Here is an 18781-nt window from a genome sequence, read left to right as displayed (position 1 = left end):
ATTCCTAGCAACAAGTAATTAGATGACTTTTGTTAATCAACATCACGCGGCTACTAGAATTTTCGGCCGGGGTGTGTATATAAATTACTATTATACATATTTTATACATGTATGTAAAGTTGCACATTATTAAAATATTGTTAAAATCGATCTCTATATTCTTGCAACATTAATCGGGAATGTCAAACCTAAAGTTCGCGTACGAGTCATTATGCGATCTTAGCGAGGAGGGATAGATTACTTTTCTTAATTAAAAAGAGAATAAATTCAGTGAATATTGGAATTTCTTACCATAAATTTTATTTATCAAGTTGATGACCAAATTCTAAATAAAATTCAATCATTTATACATATACATATAAAATAACAAAGTGAGGATTTTCATCTTTCTCTTGTAAAAATTATAAAATTATATTATTAATTATAACAAAGAAAAAAGATTTTTTCAATGACAAATTAATTTAAAAAACGCAGAATAATTAACATTAGTTATTAAGAGCCAAATTGGTAAACAAAATTTTTATTTATTACACACACACACACACACACACACACACACACACTTGTATTGAAGAGTTTATGCTAAAAAAAAGTTGAGATGCAGTTTTGGGATACCGAGCAGCGGAAAATGAGAGACGCTACATTTTAGCTGATATATCTTTTACGTTGCATATATATTATAATTTGTAGAAGAAAGTCATAAAGTAAATAATTTTTGAAAAAAATCATAAAGTAAACAGAATAAACGCTTGCTGCCACGTTTATATCGCAGGACCCTTTGCCTTTGTGTCGATAGTTTGTAAAATATTTTCGTAGAATATAACCTTATATTCATATTCTTAGTTTCATTAAAACCGATCTCTCGATAACTTTTTCTTGTATTTTATTTAACAATGCTGATCGTAAAACATTTAGCGGTATTTAAATTTAGATTAGGATTAACTTGAATCGTTTTGAAAATTGTAGTCAAAAATTGTAATGAATTTTTCGTATCAGGGAAATTTTTAGAGTGAATATTTAGCTGGATTTTATAAAAAAATCGTTATACAGAAATGTTACCTCACCAACAATAAATTCTCGCTCGCTCTTTCACGCGGTCATAACGCGTTATACACGTCATTTGTTAATACAAATAAAAAATGTGTTATAAAAAAGTGTATCTGTGTTGCAGTAGTTGATATTTAAAATACAGACGCATCGTTTTATCTCACGTAACACGTCGCGCGTAATTTTCTCGTGTGCGCGACCATTACGCAAATGTAACGTACGCGCGTGCTTAAGCGATTCGTTCACGATGAACCCTAATCAAGGACATGCGATATTTCACAGACAGAATTTCCCAGATCCGACACTGAGATTATCGAACAGCGAATAGATAATCATTGCGGAAAAGTCACGCAAAGTTGGCCATTGTACCTTGCGAGGATCGTATCGTAAGAGCATCACCACGACTTTCACGCTTAACACACTAGGAATATTTTGTAATCACACAAAAGTCCTGTAGCTTCCTATTTAGTCGCCACAACTTATAGCTCGGAACATGTATTCAACCAAACACTTGACACTATTTCTATTTCATTATAAACTTTGCTTATTCTGTCGTCTCTATCAAAGTCTGTTTTTATTTTAATAAAATTTAATAAGAATTTGATTAGTGAGTAAAACGTATGCAAAAATCTTCTTTGTCATTTTTTAGTTGTCAATCAAATTCCAAAATTTGTATATGCAATTCTTCAATGATCAGTATAATTGCAAAAAATTATTTGCTGCATAAATTTACTCTGTCGAAATTTTCCATGATTTCTAAACACTACAAGTTCTTACGAATTTGTAGAATTAGACATTTTGTTTGTTAATTAATTCATAACGGTAAAGTTTTAACGTGCCTGACCTATCGGTGTTGCTACATCAACACAAATAATTTTATAAAGTAAGCCAAGTATTTCTCGTTAGATATTTCATGTAAAATTGGGGGCGAAAAGTGCTTCTTCATAGAAGAGACTCGAGAATCAGTCGACGCGCGACGCGACGGATTGAAAACGCGCTTCATTATTTGCTGCACCTTGTAAGTGGTTTTTTCGGGACACATAAAACTTTTAATAAAAAATATTTAATGTATATTTTTGAAACGGCAACCCTCTCGATGCACCTTGAGATATCTCGATTTCCGGTGTAAAAAAAACACACACACAAACATAGAATAGTGATCTACCACGTATAAAACACATAATCGACTCTCTTTTTCCAACAGACTGCATACCGCGGTGGCCCGGCGCGGGTGACGCGACGCGACGCGACACGACGCACCAATCCAACTAAAAGCCTTACTAGCTAGCGCTACTACAAATGTATTCTTTCTTGTTTTTCTCTAACCCTTTCCTAAGTATACTCGAGGGATGACAAACGACACAAATAGAGCGCGAATAAAGACGCGGAATTTAATGCTGCATATGTCAAGAATGTTTTGTGTCGCTCGGTACATCTATCTTCCGAGAAACGGATCCATGAGAAACTTGTGCGCAAAGTTGTCGAGGAACAATGCGTCACGAGTGAAATTGGTATATCGCATGTTTCCCGTATAATGTAGTTACCATATGATGCAAACTGCACGTTGTCCGTGTAATATAGATAACAATGCCATATTCTCAAGTGATGAGGACAGTGCTTTCCAACAATTCCGATCCGGCACAGAGCACGTATCCGTATATGTGTTATACACATACACTCTGCTTTTATTTAAGAAATAACGAAAGGAACAGCTAACAAATTATCTAAACAGCTTACCTTCTAGTTCGACGATCTTGCCAGCTCTCTTGAGCGCCTTCACCGCCTCGTCGTGCGTCGCTTCGCGTAGATCCTCGCCGTTTACCGCCAAAATGGCGTCGCCGACGTACAGTTGCTCGGTAGCGTCCGCCGCCATGCCCTTAAAGATCTTGGAGATGAGAATAGGCATTTTGTTCTCCTTGCCGCCCTTTATCGAAATTCCCAAGCCATTGTTGTCACTTTTCACCACACGGACAATGCGCTTTTGATTGGCTACCGAATCGGGCACATCTGGATCGTTTAAACTGTCCACATTGTTATTGTTGATGTTGCCGTTGTTCAGGGCGTTGTTACCGGTGGTGGTGGTGACAGCGGTGGCGGCGGCAGCAGCGGCGGCGGCGGCGGCGGCGGCGGCGGCGGCAGCGGCGGCAGTCTCGCAACTCTCATCGAGAGAAATGCTGAGATAATCGTCTTCCAAAGAGACGAATACGCGATACCACTGACCGCGCACTTGCGTTTCGAGAATACCGGCACGTCCCGATGTGCCTGAGGATGAGGCGCCTGTAGTCGTGGTAGTCGACGAAGAGGATGACGACGTCGCCGCGGTCACCATCGAACCGATGCCCATTACTCCCATGGCCGAAGAAGCTTGCCCGCTACCACACAACTCCACCATTTCGATTTCTTCGCAAGCTCTACGCTGCAACATATCAATAATGGCACACACATTACTTTTTCTTTTATTAAAAAATAAGTAAAACATTTGTTTTTTTTATAAATAAACAACCGAAAAGGCGTGTCATAATCGCGAGTTACAAGTGAAGATGAAAATGAATAACTTAATTTATACGAGTAGGGGAGACCGGGTATGGTTGTCTCACGGGTAGGTAGGTTGTCACAGCGGCCATAACAAAAAACTAAACAATCGAATGCGTTTATTGACTGACGTCGAAGGATCGCGATAGCAACATCTCCTTCCCTACTACGCTTCAGACTGCTCTGGAATACCGTAACGGAGACACGTGCGTTTGTTTTCTTCACACAGTAAAAGTAATTTTTTGTGCATCTGTGTCGAGTCTTGTAAGTATACTTAAATTTTGCATAGTAATATACCTTTTCGTGTATTTATGATGCTAAATATGTGTTTCATGATATCGTTATATGGTTTTTCAAATAAACATTTATTTAAACTTATTTTGGGAGGTTATATTCTACAACGTGTTTTGGGGCAGGTTGTCTCAGATTGACGGAGACTGGTTGTCACATGTGGCAACCCACACCATGCACGCGTGTTGCTTTTTTTGTTGATTTTTTGGAATTTTACTACATAATTGTTTGTTTGTTTCAGAGCTAGTCATAAAAATGCCACGGCATTATAAGAGAAAGTCTTCTCGAGGGCTTGTTTCACCAGCATTGATGCTGCGTGCTGCTAGAGAAGTGAAAAACCACTATCTATAAGGTCTATCGCGAAGGATTTTAACATTAATTATCACTCTTTAACAAGGTATTGTAAAAAATTTACTACCGAAGAGATAAGCAACACAACCGTATCAACATTATCCACAAAAATAGGTTATCAAAGGAATCGACAGATTTTTACCGATGAACAGGAAGAAGAATTGGAAAAATACATACTTCTCGCTTCAAGTATTTATTTCGGATTGTCTGCCAAGGATATTCGGAAAATAGCGTTCGAGCTTGCTATTTCTAATAATTTGAAAGTTCCAAAGTCTTGGGAATCGAACAAGCTAACTGGCTCCGATTGGTTTACGTCTTTTATGAAGAGACACCTTTCTCTCTCCATTAGAACACCTGAAGCCACCAGTTTGGCTCGAGCCACCAGTTTTAACCAACATAACGTCAGAAGTTTTTTTGATAACCTTGAATCAGTAATTAAAAAATATAATTTTCAATTACACGACATAGGGAACATGGATGAAACTGGGGTGACTACGGTGCAAAAACCGAATAAAGTTGTTGCTAGAAAAGGATTTAAACAAGTTGGTGCTATTACTTCAGCCGAGAGAGGTACATTAGTCACCTTAGCTGCTGCTGTTTCGGGAGGTGGTAATTCAGTTCCACCATTTTTCGTTTATCCGCGGGTGCATTTCAAAGACTATTTTATTAGAGATGGGCCAGTCGGCTGCAAAGAAGGAAGTAATCCTTCGGGTTGGATGACAGAAGAGCTATTTGTCGCTTTCTTGAAACATTTTCATAACCACGTGAAATCAACTAAGGAAAAATTATGTCTCTTGCTGTTAGACAATCACAGTTCTCACCTATCCATTGAAGGACTAAACTTTGCAAAGGAAAATGGTATAATAATGCTATCCTTCCCACCACACTGTACTCACCGCCTGCAACCGTTGGACAGGTCGGTTTATGGATCTTTAAAAAAATACGTTAACAACGCAATGGATCAATGGATGATAAATCATCCAGGACAACAAATGACAATATACGATATACCAGGAATAATTACGCAGGCTTTTCCTTTGGCAGCAACTCCATCCAATATTCTTACAGGGTTTAAAATCTGTGGGATTAGTCCATTTAATCGGGACATATTTCAAGAGCACGATTTCATGCCATCGTCTGTCACAGATAGACCACTAATTATGGTTTCTGATGACGAAATTGTACACAATGTTGCAGAAAATCAAAACGATAACTCTGACCTTAATTGTCGTATAATGCTTGAAGATCATAACACTGGCCCTAATGAATCTGCAAAGACTCCATATGATACTTCTGGCCTTGATGACCCTGTATTGACTCAAAATGATAACTCCGGCCTTAATGTTCGTGCAATGACACCACGAGATTTGACAAGCTGCCCAATGCCGGAGCTATCAAGCTACAAAGGAACCTACGGCGATCACTAATCCTGGTCCAAGTGGTTTAAGAAGTTCTCTGATAATATCGCCGCAAGTTTTAAAACCTCTACCAAAAGCTCCTCCGCGCAAGTCGCAGCGAGCTGATAAAAGGAAATATAAATCAGCAATTCTAACAGATACACCGGAGAAGACCTATTTAGAACAGAAAAAAAGGAACAAGAAGGGAAGAAGAAGAAGGTATCGAAACATGTGTTGAGTGAGAATAAGGAAAAGAAAAAGGTTTCTGTAGGAAAGAAAATTAAAAAGAAAGCAGATGACAACGACGAAGACGAGAAAGACGTTGAAGAATTTTGCTTGGTCTGCTTGTCTCCATATTCTGCTAGCAAGTCTAGGGAAGTCTGGATTCAGTGTCAGGATTGCAAGTTATGGGCTCACGAAGCATGTACACTTGGTCTATCAAATTACATTTGCCAAAACTGTAATTCGGAATATTCAGACTGATTTTTTAGACTGACTAAATATAATTAGTGAAGTCAAGTATTTTTAATTGAAAAATATTGCGTTCAAAAAGATTAGTGACTTACTATGATTATATTCATGTTATTTTCGTTACTAGAATTTTAAGTTCGTTGAATAGGAATTATTCGTTTAAAGCGAATTTTAGTTACTTTATTTTTATTTTATTATAAATAAGAAATTTTTTGTTTTATTCTTTGATACAATTAATTATGTACAACATTTTATGTTTAATAAAAATACTTATATGATTTAAGGAAGTGTTATTTTTATATTCTCCTCTTAATTGACTATGTGACTACCTACCCCAGATACTGTGACAACCATCCCTGACACGGTTAGAAGTCACACTTCTTTCTTTTCACAAAAATTATAATATTTTCTCAATCGATAATGTTACAGTAAAAATCTTTATTTCTTTTTAAACTAAAATAAATACACTTTCCATGAATATATAAATATTATTGCTAAACTAAGAACATGGGCACTAAAAATGCAAAAGAAAAAAAATGTGACTTCCAACCTCGGTCTCTCCTATATACGGTTGATAGCACTAGAGACATACACTTTTACTCTTCAAGTAAAAAAAAAGACATTTAGGAAATCTTTATTTATCTTCTGCCTCATTTGATTTTCAATAAAAATCTCGAGAAAAATGGCAACATATGAAATAAACGCTATAGTGCGTCGCGAATAAATGGCGCCCCGGTACTCGACGACGTGAATAAATCAATTGTACTATATGCTGGCGAAATTCGTAATTTGAAAATAATTGATAGCGGTCGACAGTGACGTGGCCGAGCTCTCTTTGTTTTCCTCCTACACCATTATTTCCATCAATCCAGTATCGCGCCGCAACAATAGCGTTACTACTGCTCGCGTAAAATGGTATATGGACGTAACGGAAAGCAAATAATTAGAAGAAAATTGCGTGCGCTTAAAATATATATGTGTATATGTATATGTGTGTGTGTGTGTGTGTGTGTGTGTGTGTGTGTGTGTGTGTGTGTGTGTGTGTGTGTGTGTATATATATATATATTTATACACAAATATGTTCATATATTTGTATATGATGTATGTATGTATGTACGTATATGTAATAGTTTTTAACTAATTCGCAGCCCATACACTTTGTTTTTAATTAATTCTGAAAGTTTTAATGAATCCAGTTCGAGGAGAATGTTTGGTTAGAGATCATTAGTTCGTAAAACAAGGAAACTGCAAGAAATCTGCAAAACAAATGAAATCAAGAATTCATGATTATAAAGTTCAGAATTTGATCGAATTTTGAGGATATCTAAAGTAGCCTGTTTAACGTTTAACGAAAAAAAATAACGTCATTTGTTTATCCAACGTAAAGAAACAGTCAATTTTACTAAGTCTTTAAAATCCACTCTTACAAAATCCGATGAAAGATGAATTATATCATTTATTATTTGTGCACAAAGTAATATTTTTGGCAAATGAGTATTCCCGAAAAGTCTCTACAGCTTCCTGGACATAGATCTACGCAAAAGTAATGGAATAGCGGCACTGGATATGATAAACGACACGACCGCGTTTAATACGGTAATATGACAACACGTAGATATGTGGCAAGGTTATAATTAAAGCGTTTGTCTCTGGGAATTAGTCCCCTGCGCTAGTTCCGTCTTCGTGTCGCTTACGTGAAAATGCGCAAAATATCTTCATATTTATGTATAGATGATGTTACATGCTTCTATTCCAATTAACATCTGACATCTTTTACGATTACAAATTCGTAATATACAGACAGAAGCAATTTACTAATTACTTTAATGAAGCAAAGATTGCACACAGCAAGAGTCATTTAAAAATATAAATAAAAATCTACAACTTTAAAGTAAATGTATCGGGCATTCTCATATTCCGAAAGGTCCAGTTTTATCGTTGGTCCTTAAATCTTTAAGGCTCCCATTCTTCCTAGTAGGATCTTTACTCCTTAAATCTGCTATCTTTTACACTTATTTGCCAAGAAAAAAATACAGAAACATCAATAGAATGCATAGAAATTTTCTTCTTGTTATCCTTAAAGCCTTGCATGCGTCTTATATTTTTCGATAATAATAGATATTGAATTACAGACTCTTTTGTTATTACTGATTCAAACTTTGAAAAGTATCGCGTATCACTACACGGCTTCAATATCACGAAGATAAAGATATTTTACTAACTATGAAAGATTATATATACTTGATACTTCCGTATACTTTGAAGCTTAATTGGAATAATATATGGTTACAGTATAAATAAATGTATATATATATGTCTGTTAAGTTAGCACCTCCACCACAAAAAACCGAAACGCCACCTATGCCAAAATTAAGTGCTTTTATGTGCTAATTATGTACCCAATTTGAAATTTTTGTGCTCGAGCGGTTTAGCAGGAAAATGAGATTGAAGGTGGGGATGCCAGCTTAACGTTAAGCCAGCACCCACTCATATAAATAATTAATAAAATAAAAAAATAAATACACTAGAATTAAGTGCTTTTTATGTGCTTTTCAACGATATATAAATAAATGTTCGTACTCAATCTCTTCGACCAGAAAATCGTTCAGAAAGTACAAATACACACTAATGGAACAAGAGTACCAGAAAAGTACCAGAAAAAAAACAATTCTGAAATCGATTATAGGCTTAAAATATTCTCCTATTTATGTGCTTTTAAAATATGCAAGACAAGATTTTTGTGCTCAACCCCTTGATCGAAAAACCGACCCTGAAGTGAGCACCCCACAGTTCAGCTACAAGAGTAAACTACCAGAAAGAAAGCAATTCTGAAATTGGTTGTAGGCTTAAAATATTCTTCTATTTATGTGCTTTCGCAATATGCAAGACAAGATTTTTGTGCTCAACCCCTTCATCGAAAAACCGACCCTGAAGTGCGCACCCTATCATTCCGGTACAAGAGTAAAGTTTCAGTGGAAATGCAGACATTGTATTAAGCTTACGATCTAGATTTTTTTTGTTTAAATTTTGCATATATGCGGTATTTAATTTAGACGTTTTAAGTATTAATTATATACTTATAGGTAAATCAGTAAATTCTGGTAGTTTACTCTTGTAGGTGAACGGTGGGGTGCTCACTTCAGGATCGGTTTTTCGATCAAGGGGTTGAGCACAAAAATCTTGTCTTGCATATTTTAAAAGCACATAAATAGGAGAATATTTTAAGCCTATAATCGATTTCAGAATTGTTTTTTTTCTGGTACTTTACTCTTGTTCCATTAGTGTGTATTTGTACTTTCTGAACGATTTTCTGGTCGAAGAGATTGAGTACGAACATTTATTTATATATCGTTGAAAAGCACATAAAAAGCACTTAATTCTAGTGTATTTATTTTTTTATTTTATTAATTATTTATAGGAGTTGGTGCTGGCTTAACATTAAGCTGGCACCCCCACCTTCAATCTCATTTTCCTGCTAAACCGCTCGAGCACAAAAATTTCAAATTGGGTACATAATTAGCACATAAAAAGCACTTAATTTTGGCATGGGTGGCGTTTCGGTTTTTTGTGGTGGGGTGCTAACTTAACAGACATTATATATATACTAGTATGCCAACCAATTATTTGAATAGTCATTTTCGATGTATTTTTGTTTATTGCACATGAATCTGCTGTCAAAATTTGGCTATTTACGTCGCAATTTAGAGTAAAATTGCATCAAAAAGGCTAAACATGATAAACCTTCAAAATCATCGCTATTCTTAAAATTGCAACGTGATAATCAAATTTGAACAGCAGATTTGTGTGCAGCAGACAAAAATACACGAGAATAACTATTTATAACCGTGACAAAATAAAGATCAAATTTTGTTAGATTACAAAATGGGAAAAGAATTATTTACAGGTTGCTACATTTCAAAAACTATATTTCGAAAAATTATATCGAAATAAACCACCAAAATGTACTTTAAGTCGAAACTTATTTCGCTTCAGTTTATCGCTTTCAAGATGTAATACTTTCTAACTTATTTACTCAATTATATATATATATATATATATATATATATATATATATATATATATATATTTATTTATTTATTATAGTGTTTTAAGTGTTCACAAAACAGGTCTAAGTGTAAACACAAAATTTTAGAGATCAATGTAAAAACTTAAAGCCAAACATTTTACTATCTTAAATATCCAAAGATTTTAATTTTTCTTAAAAAGAATCTAAAACGAAAATTTTAAGGTGTAAACTTTTAAACATTGAATAAATTTTTGACATATTTTAGCAAATAATTAAGTATTTGCACTAACGTAATCCATCCTAAAAGCCGTTGACAAAACATTTGGCAATATAACATGTAAATAGGCTTTTAACAGTACGAATAAAAATGTAAAAAGCGTTGCGTACCGAGCAGTGGGCACAGCACCATTTTAACCAAATTGATTCGCGCAAAGTATTAAAATGCGGAAACAGACGTCGCTTGGTCGTTTCAGTCGATATACGTATACGAATGCGGCCAACTGCGTGCCCATGCGTGTGGAAAGAGCGTGATGGTAGAGAAAAGAGAATAGAACAGAAGGTTTGAGAAATTTCGACTCAATGCTGAGTAATCGGAAAATGCATTACGTGCATGCATTATACGGAAATAAATGGCAACGCCAAAATGAAGACCTGAAAAATACAAGTCTTTTAGTTATTCAGATTTGTTATTAATCAAACTAGATGTCATTTAAAAATTATATTTAAAAAAACTTTCATTATTCGTTTATTCGCCCTTTATTCTCCTTGCTCGCAAAAAGAAAGCTTTCCATTTTCAATATTAAGTGCTCTCGAAAACAGCGTATTATTCACTGAGAGAAAGACAGGGAATAATTACTAATCATAGTATTATAAATGTAGTACTGCAAATCAGTAAGATTTTATTGATTCAGAGTTAGAGAATAACAATCTAATTCAATTAGATGCCTCTTCTCAACAACTCTTTTTAATTCTATATTTGTTCGTCTTGCAAAGTCTATTTGCGTCAGAGAATTCTAATAATTTGTCAATTAAAAAATGGCTAACAGCTACTCTCTCTAAATCTGAATCAGTGTAATCTTACCGATTTGCAGTATTATATTTATAACTGTGATTACTCACTGTTTTTTTTTTTTTTTTAGTGATGCCGATTAAGAGAGGAGGTACTCTCACTGTTCAAAATCAATGTATTTATTATCGTTGATACACAGTACATGTAGTAACACTGATTGATATAATTAAGTATAACACTGAAATCAGGCTATTCATTGCTTGTCTTTCAGTAAATAACACTGATTCCGATAAAAAGTAAATATTTAAAATATGTGTAACGTTCATATAAAATAATTTATGAAAATTGTTTCTGTTCTGTTCACCTACAATTGTTATTGCGTAATTAAATCGGACTTATGAGCAAGCTATAATTATGTAACATGGCTATTTTAGAAATTCTTTTTGCATTTCCCCTTCTTCTCTCTGTCAATAAATCACATGTAATAAGATATATATTTTCCGTAATATATTAAAATCACTAATTTTTCTCAGTGAAATATTTCTTTACATACCTTAACATATTCAATAAAATAAAAAACTCATTTATTTTATTTGCTTATATACTTATCAATCGATCCTGCTACATCATAGATGATGATATTGAACATTTGGTGATCGTTTTACAATAGATGTACACTAAAAATAAACCCGAGTGTTAAGCAATATTTCGATTCAAACGATAGCACGTCTTCCTTTTTTTCTTCCATCTCTTTCTTTCATTCGCATTTTCAGTTACATCCCCAATCTACTCTTTTTCTGTCTTGTTCTTTCTCTTGCTTTCGCTCACGCGCACTCAGTGGCCATAAACTACTATAGTATCCGACGCACGCTGAGGTTATTGGTTTTTCCAAAGGGCTTGACAGTGCCGTACATATACGTACTGCCGTACGTGCATCTTACCTCTATCTCGCAAAGATAAATTATATTCTTCAAAGATAAATATATCTGAATTTCTTTAATATCCGTGCAATTTTTTCATCAATGCATCCTACTTCGCTAATGTAATCAATGAAATTTCAGATAATAATGATACGCGAAGAAAACGGAGAGAAAATTTCCAAGAACGCATCTCCTTATTCATTTATAACGTAATGAATTTATTTTTCATAATATAAGCTAATATTACATTGGCACTCTTGTTAAGCGTGAATCTGGCACTCAATTTGAAAGGGAGAAAAAAAAATTACTCAAGTCTCAAGGAGAGTTTAACGCTTACTACGGATATAAAATACTAATATAAACTGAAAAATCATTTTTCTAACTAACTGTGAGAGAATTAAATATGTTTCTATATAAAGGATGCATGAGCACATATCTATATGAGCAACGTATGTACAGGATAATCACAGAACGCTTTAAATGCAACTTGAGAGAATAAACAACATTAATAAATTCTCCAAAAACATTTAAACAAGTCTGTATTATTATTACGCTTGCCATATTCGATTTTCATAGTTCACAGTTAATGTAGTCTCAACAGTGTGCTACGACGCAGAAAGAATTTTCAGACTCCATGTTTATGTAAATTTCACTCTTTTATCGTGTAGCATTTTCAGCGCATATTTTAACCACACACAAAGGTCAAAAGTAATAATTGTAAAAGTAATAATAAAAATAACAAACGTCTAACGTTTAAATATTGAGAGAATCGTTTTTTACATTTTTTTTTTATACTTCTTTACCATCATCCGTTTAAACTCTACAGGAATATAGTTTCTATAAATTCCAGATAAAAATAAACCATAATTGCCAACGCGAGTCTTCGCGATTATTAAAGTATACAAACATAAAAAAAAAACAACTTCCATATAAATTATAAATTGTATTAACAAAGTGTTGAAAGTAACGAAGACATTTCGAGCCTGGATCTGGATCCTCTTTAGTGTATGCATAAGTTTTTTCCGGTTTTTTGTTAAAAAAAAACACGTAATTTTCAAGGAAAATTAATTTTTTTTAATTCAAAATATTGGCCATCGGCTTCTACAGATTTCGCCCATCTTTCAGGTAATTTATGAATACCATGCCAGAAAAATTGCTTGTCTTTTGCGGCAAACCATTTGTCGAGCCATTTTCCAACTTCTTCGAAATTGCTGAAGTGCTGCTCTGCGAGCGCGTGCCCCATTGATGCGAAGAGGTGATAGTCAGATGGCACCAGGTCTGGGGAGTACGGCGGGTGCGGAAGGATGTCCCATCCAAGAGATTTTAAGGTGTCTTTCATTGGTTTTGCTGTGTGAGACGGCGCATTGTCGTGTAACAAAATCATTTTGCCATGTCTTCTGGCCCATTCCGGTCGTCTTTCGATTAATGCGTGGTTTAAATTAATCATTTGTTGGCGATAGCGTTGTGTATTAACGGTTTTGCCGGGCTTCAAGAGTTCAGAATACACAATACCGCTCTGGTCCCATCAGACACAGAGCATGGTCTTCTTGCCGAAGCGATTTGGCCTTGGTGTTGATGGACTGGCTTCGCCAGGTGAAAGCCGCGATTTTTTCCGCTTCGGGTTTTCAAAATAAATCCATTTTTCGTCACCCGTTACAATTTGATACAAAAATGATTTCCTTTCGTGGCGTTAAAGCAGCATTTCACAAGTGACTTTGCGATTTTCCATTTGACGTTCATTCAAATTGTGTGGGACCCATTTACCAAGTTTATTGATCTTTCCCATTACTCGTAAACGTCTGCTAATTGTTTCTTGTGATACATGTAATGCTTCTGCTAATTGCCGTTGAGTTTGAGTTGGGTCATCATCCAATAATTCCTGCAATTGCTCGTCTTCGCATTTTTGTGGTCTATCAGAGCGCTCACTGTCTTTCACATTGAAATCACCACTTTTAAATTGTCGAAACCATGTCTCACATGTTCTAATCGATGGAGCGTGTTCACCATATATTTCTACCAGCAAATGATGACTTTCAACAGCCTTTTTCTTTTGATTAAATAAAAAAAGCAATGCGTGCCGCAAATGTTGTTTTTCAGGCACAAAACTCGACATGATCACTGAACAATAAAACAAAGACGCTAGCTTTTGGCGGACTCAACTTGTGTGTGTTTGTAGTTCTATGTCAGACGAACAAAATGACGTATGTGTCAAATTAATACGCTGCGTACTTTTCGCTGGCGCCATCTCTTAGTGAAACCGGAAAAAACTTATGCATACACCCCTATATATATATATATAAAGAATATCATTTCCGATATTAAACATTTTTTAAGATGGACTTGTTTATCTAGTCTCTTTACTCTGACCATGTCAAATTCATGAACAAACTTGAGACGATATTCAATGATCATTGAATTTTGTGTTTCGCTTCTTTTGGTATTACTTTTATGTTCCTCGTCAATTCCGTTTTTTTAATTTGTCCAACGAAGCTTTACAATTTAAGCAGTTTATTTTGTAAACTATATTGGAACGAGACAGAAAAGGGAGTAAATGCTCTTTGTGTATCTTAATACAAATCCATTGGGTTTATTAATTCCAGAAAAAGCTAACTTGAACATAGAAATAGAAATGGAGGTTTTTGAAAAATTGAATAAAGTTCTTTATATCTCTATATCTTTTTGCGAAAAAAATTAAATGTTTACTTTTTTTGAAAACTTTTGTGACTAAATAATGATAAAATATAATTAAAAAAAAATAATAATCCATCCATATTTTTTCTTATGTAATCGTCTACTGGATTTTTGTAGCGTGTTTTTCACTACACCCAGTGCCGTCTTTAGGCATGGGCCCGATGGGCCCGGGCCCAGGGCCCCGTGTTAAAGAGGGCCCCACTGTTAAGCCGAAAGTAAAAGCAAAACAAAAAAATTTCCCAATATAATGAAATAAAAAATAATTGCTAATATGAATTTTAAGTTTTCGCACGGCGCGCCATGCTGCGCTGCATGTCTCCGCTTGAGAATCACACAGAGTTTTTATGCTTTGTTTATTTCAGCCAATAAGATTGTCTTAGCCGAAATCTATTTCTCCGAAATCGAATTCCCATTGGTTGAAAGGATTTTAGAATTAAAGCGCCATTCATAATGTGACGTTTATTCGCATGGATCGAATCTAGTAATCTCCAAAATCTAGTAATTTTCTATATCGCATTTACGCACTCATGTAAATGCAGCCTAATCGCTATGGACTTCGGAGTTTTTCCTGACTTCGTTCTACTTAGCCATAACAATTAACAATTTCAAAGTTGGTTGAAAGGTATGGTGTAAGATGCAAATGTGCAAATGTACTGAATAGCTGAATAATCACAAAATATATGCATAATAACATAGCTTTTTCCAAACTAAGCCGAATAAAAAATGAGATTAGGAGTTCTATGACTCACGAAAAGTTAAACTATTTATTATTTATGAGTATCGAAAGTGATATATTAATGAAGTTGGACTTTGAGGAAGTAATTGAAGATTTTACTCGTCAAAAATCAAGAAAGAAGCCTCTAATAAATGTTTGATGCAAAAGGCTGCCAAATATGTGTACATTCTCTTTCAGTTTTAATGCAATGTTTATATTAGAAATAACAAAAATTAATAATTAATATATTTATTTTATTAAAATGTTAATTCTTCTTTTAAAAATGTTTTAAAAAAAGGGCCCCTTAATTGGGCCGTAGGGCCCCTATTATATAAAAGACGGCCCTGATTACACCGTGCATTATTCCTTTCGATGACGAACGTTATCGTTACTACATTTCAACTGCGAACAACGAATCAAGTGTCGCAAATGTCGACTGGTTTTACGCGCTTGTCTTCACTTTAATTTAATCACGCCATCCGGTACATTTTAGCACCGTTTAGCCGGTGGCATATTTAAAGCCACACAAATAATCTCTCCATACTTTTTTACCCTCGAGAGTGTCATTCGACCCTGCACTCTTTTCGATCCTCTCATCTTCATCTTCGCGCGATACGTGCGATCGTCTGCATAAACTCACGTGAGGTGACCCGAACCCGAATGTTTCGTGAACTGATGACGATTCTAGGCCGCCGGATCGGCCTCATCATTGATTCGTTTTTATTCAATTTCATGCATCGCCAAGTCTATCACACGCCAACAAAACTATTGTATATTTTCCTATCAAACAAACTGTTGGCCGCTCTTCAGCTTACACTGCTTTACCGGCGCATTAAAAAACTTTTATTTTATGTTTAATTTAGTTTTCAGTTGTTAGCGATGGTGTTAAATCCAAATCGTACATAAATAATCGATACCACATGCAAGATATTTTGCGTAAACTGGATATAAAATTCCTCTCAATGTAACGTTTATAAAACTGTCAAAATAAGAAAGAAATTAATGATATTAGATTTCGAATAGGAGGCGTTACCACGATCAAGCTTATCTTTAATTTGTTTAAATGAAGTTATATAATTTCTTATTTTGCATAGAAAAGTATTAAAATTAATAAATAATGAATAATTTACGACATATTTCACATTTTATTAGGAAATATGCTTTCCGTGATTAGATATATAGTATATAAATGTATAAATTATTTACCGTTTTACGCGTGTGTATGGGCATATGACTTCCGGTAGACAATAAGAGGCTCGCCCGTTTCTTCTCTGCCTCTCTCTCTCTCTCTCTCTGCCTCTCTCTCTCTTTCAAAGTTGATTCTATCTCTTTCTCTCTTCTCTATTAGTCTATCTTTTCTCCTCACTCTCTCACTCTCTCTCTCTTAATGAATCCCGATCCTGCGTGACGTCCAGCGTGTCGTTCCTCCGTCACTCTCACGTGGCTTACGACATGCGTCACTGTCAGTTGAGCTAATACGATCCTCTATCTGCGCACGAGCCAATCACACAACCGGCCGTCGGCTCTCCTTTCAGCAGCCTCGACATGTTTTATCGTTCCTTCGGCGATCAGTCCTATCCCGATCACCCTATCTGTCTTTCCGAGAGATCGACGTCATCTACCAACAGTTGAATCTATGCATCGAAAATTTAGATAACCAAGTGTCACCTGTCCGCGAATGTTAGCGGAGAAAAGTACCCATCTGCAGGATACTGAATATGGACCAGTCGATTCGTCGTTGTCTCATCCACAAATGGACACCTACTTTTCGCAGAAACCTATTCTTGCGTTTCACTCTCAATCGTGCTGTAGTCGTCTCTCTCTCTCTCTCTCTCTCTTTCTCCGCTTGCGTTCACTTTCGCTCGCGAGAGCCAACTCCTTCTATGACAACATATCGATGTCGAATGTCATCGAGATACTCCACTTTTGATTAAATGCTCTACCGAACAGATAGTTTTTCGAATAAAGGTTGTTGTCACGATATTGAATTTTTAATTCCTAAATGTTAAAATCTCCATACATCAAACTTTTGATCCTTGACTTTTGGAACGGTTTGCTGATTATCATTTCACAACCTTGGAATGCGCCACATCTTGGAGATCTTCGAATAGTCCAACAGTTGACTATTTGAGTCTGAAGGCAAGTTGCTACTTAGAAATTTTTAATGTCCAAGTTTCGCCGCATTCTGGAGCATTGTCGAGTTTCTCACTCGTCAAAATTGTAGATCCTCTTTCTCTTTCTCCGTGTCTCTTTTCGGTTAGCAACTGATGTTAAATTTTCACTTTTAAATCTTGATACGTTTATACACAACTAAAATTCAAATTTATTTGTTCTTTAAACTCTGAGATTATTGAATTTTCAGTTATTTCGATGGCCAAACTTTTCAAATCAACTTTCAACTTGTAAATTTTCAAGATTTTCCAAACCAAGTCCTGAATCGTTTCGATACCTTTTCAATATTTAAATCTTCACGTTGATCAACTTGTGTATATGTTCGAATTACAACTTACATGAATAATGTATGGATAAAACTTGCAATCCTTTTTAGAAGAGAGAGACTCCCTCGGCTCTCAAATTTCAAGTTTGACAAACTCTCTCTCTCTCTCTCTCTTTCTCTCCCCCCCTCTCTCTCCACTTGTTTTTTACAATAACATACTCTATATCAATCCGACACGCACAATTGGCACAATCAATTTTTCAAAGTGTGACAGCCAATTCCTCGAGCATTTCGTCACCAATTTTTAGAAATCACCAACAACTTGTCGAAAAAAAAACAAGTGATTTTTCAAAAGCACGGTGCAATTGATTTATACAAAGATGCGAGCATCGATCGTTGTACTTAAGCGTCTCGCCGGAGTAACACGACGAACCAAATTTCAAAGACACGCACTACGATGCACGATCAATTTCACGCCGCAAATTTACGAAAATTCGCGTTTGAAAATCGAACGCCGTCAAGATTTAAACAACCGACGCGATGCGAGACGCACGACGCTTTGCGAGGAGCGACCATATCGGTAGCGCGAGTCACATAAAATCACGATATCACCTAACCTCACTCCGCGACAGCACCAAACGTACTGAGGTCTGAGATACAACGCAGTTGGTCGCCGTTGCTCGCCGCTCGTCTCCTCACCTCGCCTAGCCACCGTTCGCCACAACCCACAACCTGCCTGCCCGTTACCGGCGCTGCTGCCATATAGGTGGCGATGGGCAACGGTGAGGGCGGTGAGGCGGTGAGGATTGAGGCACGAGGCAACGCGATGGGAGAAGCGCGCGCCATACGATGACGTCATGTGATCATGAGAGGACCAGCAAGAATATAGTAG

At 35.7% G+C, this 18781-nt stretch overlaps 1 protein-coding gene across 4 annotated transcripts in view; it reads right to left on the bottom strand.

Annotated features, from left to right (window-relative positions):
- The window catches only part of LOC105199583 (beta-1-syntrophin), a 209892-nt gene extending 191274 nt beyond the window's left edge, over nucleotides 1–18618 (bottom strand). For 2 of the 4 annotated variants that reach the window (XM_039456743.1, XM_039456745.1), the window contains exons 1-2: nucleotides 16659–18615; nucleotides 2785–3463 (exon numbers count right to left, since the gene is read on the bottom strand). In XM_039456743.1, the coding sequence (XP_039312677.1) occupies nucleotides 2785–3463; nucleotides 16659–16682 (703 nt within the window). In that variant the 5' untranslated portion in view covers nucleotides 16683–18615. Of the gene's footprint in view, nucleotides 1–2784; nucleotides 3464–16658 lie in introns of all 4 variants that reach the window. The other 2 variants (XM_039456744.1, XM_026139425.2) reach the window with 2 other exon arrangements.
- Nucleotides 18619–18781: the final 163 nt, after the last annotated feature.

Source organism: Solenopsis invicta, chromosome 13 (genome assembly GCF_016802725.1).
Source record: "Solenopsis invicta isolate M01_SB chromosome 13, UNIL_Sinv_3.0, whole genome shotgun sequence".
In the NCBI taxonomy this organism is placed as follows: domain Eukaryota; kingdom Metazoa; phylum Arthropoda; class Insecta; order Hymenoptera; family Formicidae; genus Solenopsis; species Solenopsis invicta.
Note: the sequence above shows the minus strand (reverse complement) of the source record. Positions and strands in the feature narration are given on the sequence as shown.